We start from the raw sequence: 6,767 nt of genomic DNA, 5'->3' as shown, positions 1-6,767 counted from the left end.
GTCCAGGGCTTCCAGCCTTCCCTGGGAAAATAAGTGGCAAGAGGACCCGACTGCTGCAGGCCTAGAGTGCAGCGAAAATCCGAAGCCCCAGCCTCAGAGGGCGCCCAGGCGCAGTCAGCTTTAGGGCTGGGGAGGCACGGGATTGAGATGTGGCTGAGCGGGAATAAGACTAGCCCTCGAAAGCCTGAGCTTGCTTAGAAAGGAGTAGGTCGCGAAGCCGCCAGGGGCGTGCAGAGGTGGCCAAACAAGGTGGCCTCACGTGCCCGCGTACCTCCTCCGCGAGGCCCCCAGAGGCGGCAGGCAGCGAGCGCGCGCCGGCTTCCGGAAGGGCCTCGGTGCTCGCACGCAGCTCCAGACGCACGGCCCCGCCCCCGCGTGACGTCCAATCCCCGCCAGGCCCGGCCCGCTGGGAGCGGGAGCTCTTTGGCCAGCGACGTGCGAAGCCAGGGAGTGAGCCCTGGAGCCGGGTGTGGAACGCGGACGAACCCTAGAACCTGCATTGGTCCAGCCTTCCGCTGCGCCAACAGCACACAGGAGCGTCTAGGCATTGGATTATTTTTTATTAAGATCAAAATATTCGTCCCACTATGAACTGGATGTTCTTACAATAAATAACAATAACTTACGTTTGTTTGTTCGGCAAAGGCTCACACAACTCTGTCCTCCGTCGACTGATAATTTAAACATTTTAAAGGAAAGTCTTGTTTCTACTTTTTCCCAGCAATCATGCGCTTTGGGGATTGAGTGTCTGTTCCTTTGGGTTATCCCTGTCCTCTTCCCCGCAAAACCCCAGGCGAAGCCGCTGGGCAGCACTTGGGCAATTTTGGGGCAGGAGCCTGCCCGGCCCGGGAAGAGCCCTGCATGTTCTCCACGCCGAGGTGGTTATGTGGGTGGTGGAGTGGAGCGCGGGAGAGGAGAGGGCAGAGCTAACCCTAGTAAATCCCATATTCCGGTTTGGAAAAAAATAAAAGTCCTCGGAGCAGGGGTCTCCAGTCTTGGTGAAAGCAGGTTGCGTCCTGGCGCTTTTGGCTGTCCTGACCGTTTTTTCTCGGTCTTCTCTCTTTAAATAATAATAATTACAAAGGCGAGAGAATTTTCGGAGCTGGAATGGCCTGAGCATGGGTGATTCTCATGCAGGGAGCATGCGAGGTCCACGGGCTGGCAGGGAGGGGTCCCCCCTCACGTCTCCACGGGACTCGGCACCATACTGTTGGGGGTGTCCGGGAGCTGCGAGGACAGGGAGGTCACGTCGCTGCCAGAGGAGTTGCCTAGGGAACCGGACTCGGAGAAGGAGACCTGGGGTGGTGGAGACATCAGGAAGAAGCAGGTGAACCACACCGGAGCTGGCCCTCCGAGCCTTGCTCTCTGTGTCACGGAATGCCCCTAGGGGATGGCCGCCAGCTGAGAGCAAGCCCGGCGGAGGGAAAAGCAGGTCCCCTGCAGCACGCAGAGGGACCAGGACAGGGATGCGGGGTGCTGCCGTCTGTCCTGTGTACGCTTAAATCCAAGGAGTCCTGGGTGAGAGCGTGTTGTGGGCTAGGTGAGACTGCCAGACCCGCTGCACTCTCCCCATTGCCAGCCCCTCGTCCCATGGGTAGCCCCCTTCCCTCTGCAGCTAAAAGGCTAAATTCCCACCCCGAGAGTCCTGAGGTCGGGGCAGTAGCGCAGAGCCTCACCAGCTGCTGGAAGGCTGGTTGGTCCAGGTCACTCTGAAGTGCGAACTCGCTGAGTGCTTTCCATGGAGGCTGGTAGGTCTGCACCTCAACTGCGCTGCCCTGCACCGCGCTCTCGTGGCGAATGGGGCTGCCCGCCACCAGGGGCGTCCCGGTAAGTCCCTGCAGGCTCTGCAGACAAGCAAAAGACACTGGGCGCTCAAGCTAAGGCTCGCCTTTTACGCCACCTTTGGAAACGGAGCTTCAGGATTTTAGGCCTGCACTGGTTTGGGGAGAAGCGCACACCCTACTGAAAGCGGAAGAGCCCTACTTTCCACTGGAAATAACCAGAGGCCCGAAATTTTCAACCAGTCAGTGCTGGGAGCCAGCCACCTAGCAAGGGAAGAAGCCAGTGCTACCATCCCTCCCTAGGTATGCAGAAGATGTGTTCAAACCGAGCCATGCTGAAAGACACAACACGCCAGACCAAATTCCAGGCGATGCACACACCCTTGACACCAGGGTTCCTCACTGTACCTAGGACCCCAAACTCTGGGCTGCTACTGGGACAAGACCACCCCACCTTAGACAAAATAATTAGGAAGCCTTAAACCCCAAAGCAAGTGTTGCTCTGATGGTACAAATACCTGCTATTGGAGAGTCCGTTCCCCTTTGATCTCCCCAGAGCCCGCCCATAAAAGGGCACAGATACTGTGGTGGGAACCGAGGCCCCACCCGACCCATTCCTCTGGCGGCGCAGCCCCTCACCGTCTTGTCATTGTGCTGCTGTTGTTGCAGCTGCTTCATAAGAATGGATTTCTTCTTGTCCTTGCACCGCTTGTTCTGGAACCATACGCGGATGACCCGCGGGCTCAGGCCGGTCATCTCCACAAGTTGTTCCTTCATGAGCGCATCTGGCCGCGGGTTGGCGGCGTAGCACGTCCTCAGAGTGTGCAGCTGCTTCTCGTTGAGCACAGTCCGCACTCGGGTCGTCTTCTCCGTCTGCTTGTGCACGTGTGGACGCAGCGAGGGCTGTCGGCCCGACCCAGGGTCTGCGAGGACAGGGTGGGGCGAGAGGTGAACGAAGGGCAGCCACCTACTCGCACAAAGACTACCCTCCGGGCGGCAGAGCCCTCCAGGGCCCGATTTCGTTTCCCTTTTATTTCGTTTATTGTTCCTCTCTCAAAGGAACTTTGCGTTTCCCCCTTTTTCCTTGCTCCCAGGTGGAGTTGCCCTGCTGCGATCTCCCGGGGCTGGGGACCATAGTGACTATCCAGGTTATGCCTCCTCCACTCACCCGACCCTAGGAGAGCCGCTAGGGCCCCTTAGGGACTGGCAGAGTCCTCCGAAAGAAGTCGGAGTTTCAGAGGAAGAGACCTGAGGCGCGCCCGGGACTCTGGCGGGAGAAGGGAAACTAGCGTACCCGGGGTGAGGCGCGACTTTGGGACCAAGGGATGATCTCCCACTCCTGGGGGCCTCTGAGGGCCCTTCCTCCTCGTTCAGAGCCGATTCCGACAGGCCTACGCCACGCGTCTCAAAAACCAGGCCTGGGGCAAGTACCGGCCTCTAGGGCCCTACACCGTTCCTGCCTGCCTGCCTTGGGGCCTTTGAGCCCTAGGACCCTTCTCCCAAGGCTCCAGACTGCCCTGGCCCAGCGGGCGGAAAACGCTGGCACTCTCGAATTAGCCTCCGGTTCTCCCAATTCCTGGGAAATAGCCCGATTCCTGCAGCCTGCAGCAGACAGCCCGCCACAAACAAAGGGGAGCCCCTTCCAGATCCCAGACAGGGTTGCACTCAATATCTGCTTCATTTTGTACCACAGTCCTATCCAAACCTGGTCTATACACTCAGGGATACATGCTGTATTGATTAATGTTCCCCTAGGCATTTCTAGGTCCAGATAAATATTTACAAATAACCCATCCAGCCCAATTTCCTCTTTCTATAGGGAGGAAATAGAGATCCAGGGAGGGGAGGAGTGTTGCAAAGCCACACAGCACCCAGAGGCTCAGCTTGATCTAAATATCAGTGCTATAATGCCACCGACTACCTGAGGCTGGGGTCCCAAGCTTTCTCACTTTCTTGGCCTGCCTATGGTTACATTAATATCCCGTTTCTAGGCAGTTCCTGATTAGGACACAGAATATCCTAGTGAGGGCTTTCTTTGATACAGGGAATCTGCTGTGCCCTTATACTCTCTCCCCAAGAAGCACTTGACTAAGTTGTGCATCAAATTGGGCCTCAAAATACAAATTACAGAAACCTCTTTGTTGGATGGTTGGCCTTTGGTGGGCTCCTGACTGGCTGAGTGCCTTCCCAGCTCCCAGTTGGGAGCTGTATTACTTACATATACACCCCCCAGGCAAACCTATCTTTCCTTTCTGACAATAACACATATTCCTGGAAGAAATTCCAAATACAAGTCCCTCCGACAGGCACCATTTAAAATCCCCTGTTGGCATTCACTTTCTGCTTCTCCTAGCAGTGTGTCCCACATATTCCCAGTCACGGAGAACACAATTCACAATTCCCCAAATTCATACATGCAATGTCTGCCTGACACAGACGAACACACAGCCTGGCTCTCAGCACACAGTTCCGCATTCATACGGAAAAACCGACACAGCAGATGGAACCTCACGGAACTGACCACTTCAGGTCAGGAGCATAGCACCCTACACACACACACACACACACACACACACACACACACACACACCACTGACACCGACGCAGGCGGGAGGCGCAGCCCGAGCGCACGGCTTACCTGGCAGATGCAGGCCGCGGGCTCCGGGGAGAGGACCGGGGCTGCGCGGGCTGCCGGCCGCGGCGCGCTCAAGCAGGAGGCCGTGATCTGCGCGGCAGAGCAGTTCGTGCTCCCTCAGCGAGAACTCATCTCCAGGCAGCAGCTGGCGGCTGCACACGGAGCAGCGGAAGCACTCTATGTGGTACACGCTGTCCCGCGCCCGCATCACCAGGTCGCTACTGCTGAAGCCCACCTGGCACTTGGCGCACTTGATGCCGAACAGCCTGGGGGCCCAAGGCACCAGCTGCGTCAGCGTGGAGCCTGCAGCCGGCCTCACCTCCCACGCTGCTATGGGGTCCGGGAGACTCTCGCCCCAGATGCTCTGTGGCTCACTGGGGGCTGCGGGGGACTTGCCCGCAGGGGTCCTGGGCCCGGAGTTGCGCCGACGCACCGGGGTTGGGATAGCCGTCTCCCGGGCCTGGTGGGAGCAGGAGGGCGGGTTGCCATCCCAGGCCTGGGCCCGGCCCTAGCAGGCGGTACCGGAATCCCGAACTCCCTCCAGCCTCACCTTACGTAGTCCCGCTTGCAGTAGGTCTTCCCGTCTCTCACGAAGCACGTGCACGTCTCATCTAGGTACTGGCTGCACTCAGCGCACTTGAGGCAGGCGGCATGCCACTCGAGGTCGGGCGACACCCGAAGGATAAACTGGTCGTGGATCTGACTCCCGCAGCCCACGCACATGGCGGTCCCGGGCTTCTCTGCCGGGGAAGGGCGCAGGGCCCGCGTCAGGCCTGGCTGCCCGGACCCCGGCCGTCCTCTGCCACTCCAGCCCCAACCCAATCCGCTCGTTCTTTCACTCTTTCAAGAATTGTGAGCGCAAGGAAAAGATGAGCTTTCTAATGGTCCAGAAAATTGGAAACGAAAAAACAAAATATTCTGATTTTGTGAAGGCTTTTCGTCTCCCTCTCCAAATACTTTCGCTATCACATTCATTGAACACGGTCGTTGAATCAGTATATCTTGTAACTAAGCTCTGGGGTGAGACGAGAGTGAATACATAGTTCAGCACCAGAGACGCGACATCAATACTGAACGGTGATGTCCCGGCATTTCCGCCAGCACATTCCCACTCACTGCGACTCCCTCCTATCCCAACAGAGACACATCAGCTTTCAGTGGAGTCCCTGCTCATTCTTCTGACATGTCTTAATTTAAATATCTCAGATCAAGCGAGATAAATCTTTCCAGCTTTGAGAGACCCAAAGACAAGGAAACAAACAAACAAAAACCCCACATCCCTAAATCAAATCGGATTGCCTTAGCGCAAAACAGAAGCAGAATTCACACCCTGAGGTCAGCCTATCTGGCTCGAGAAACAGTATTTAATTATAAAGCAAAACAACAGATTTCAAAGGATGAGCAGTCCTATAGGAGAAATGCACTCGTTTTATTTTTTCCCCCTCAAGCACCCTGTCAAATAGAAGCCACTTGTAGAATCCACTAAACATTCTTCTGCATTAGAAATATTGCATATTAAGCACACTCATACACACCCACACAGAGAGAAAGACTTACTCTTGGAATGATCCCCCATAGCACCCAGAAAAGGATAATGAAAAATAATATCCACCATGCAGAAAGAGATGTGCGCAAAGTGTGCGACCAGGGGCAGAAGGATGAGGGTCGTGCGCCCAGCCTCGGTTCTTTGCTAACTAACTCCTCCTGCCCCGCGGAGTTGAAGGAACGACTCCGCACCGGCCCGCACGCAGCATGACGTCAGCACGCACTCGCCCCGGGCCGGAGCTGAGGGCGGGACCTGTGGCGTCACCAAGCTTCCCCAGAATCGCTAGGGATGAGGGGGAGGTGATGGGGACCGGGGGGTTGATGGGCGGGGTGGGTTAGGGTAGAAGGAGGGGGTGAAGGGAGATTGGCTGGGAAGAAGAGGCCAAACCTGATTGGCTCCTAGTGAACAATGGAGCGCAGCCCCCTCCCCTCAAATCTACAGGGATCTTGTCTCCCGCCCCCGGTCCGGCAATCCCAGCTGGACCCTGCGTCAGCGCCAAGTTGGCTCTGCGGTCGCTGCAGCTCTGAGCTTCCTCTTGGGCTTGCTGGGCTGTTTCCCCAATCGGCCCCAGCAAGGTGATGGATACCTGGTGATAGATGGGTCCGACTCTCCTTTAGAAGCTTCTTTCTTTTATAAATTAAAAAAGAAGAAGAAAAATCCCCTGTAGAGACGAGTGACCTGGGGAAAAGGGGAACCGTTGGGAGGTGAACATCATCGTCCAATTGGTCACCTTTCTTTTCTCGTGTGCTTTTGTTCTCAGGATCCAAACTAGAGAGAGAGGTTAGGGAATGACCACTTGTGTCAA

The 6,767-nt window shown here is 56.4% G+C and overlaps 1 protein-coding gene across 1 annotated transcript; it reads right to left on the bottom strand.

The window, feature by feature from the left end:
* Positions 1-551: 551 nt before the first annotated feature.
* On the bottom strand, positions 552-6,166 carry Isl2 (ISL LIM homeobox 2). Its single transcript, XM_015480212.2, has 6 exons — positions 5,974-6,166; positions 4,967-5,156; positions 4,420-4,682; positions 2,421-2,704; positions 1,677-1,844; positions 552-1,296 (listed from the first exon to the last, which is right to left on the bottom strand). The coding sequence occupies exons 1-6, from the start codon at positions 6,029-6,031 to the stop codon at positions 1,180-1,182; spliced, it is 1,080 nt and encodes a 359-aa protein (XP_015335698.1). The 5' UTR covers positions 6,032-6,166; the 3' UTR covers positions 552-1,179.
* Positions 6,167-6,767: the final 601 nt, after the last annotated feature.

This window comes from Marmota marmota, unplaced genomic scaffold (assembly GCF_001458135.2).
Source record: "Marmota marmota marmota unplaced genomic scaffold, marMar, whole genome shotgun sequence".
NCBI lineage: Eukaryota > Metazoa > Chordata > Mammalia > Rodentia > Sciuridae > Marmota > Marmota marmota.
The sequence above is the reverse complement of the archived record's forward strand: the minus strand, read 5'-3'. Positions and strand labels throughout refer to the sequence as shown.

Coding starts and splice junctions, on each gene's coding strand:
- Isl2 (XM_015480212.2), bottom strand. CDS start 6,031: ATGGTGGATATTATTTTTCATTATCCTTTTCTGGGTGCTATGGGGGAT. Junction 4,683..4,966: donor TGCAAGCGGGACTACGTAAG/GTGAGGCTGGAG, acceptor TTGGGCCCCCAG/GCTGTTCGGCATCAAGTGCG. Junction 1,297..1,676: donor AACCAGCCTTCCAGCAGCTG/GTGAGGCTCTGC, acceptor CCACCACCCCAG/GTCTCCTTCTCCGAGTCCGG.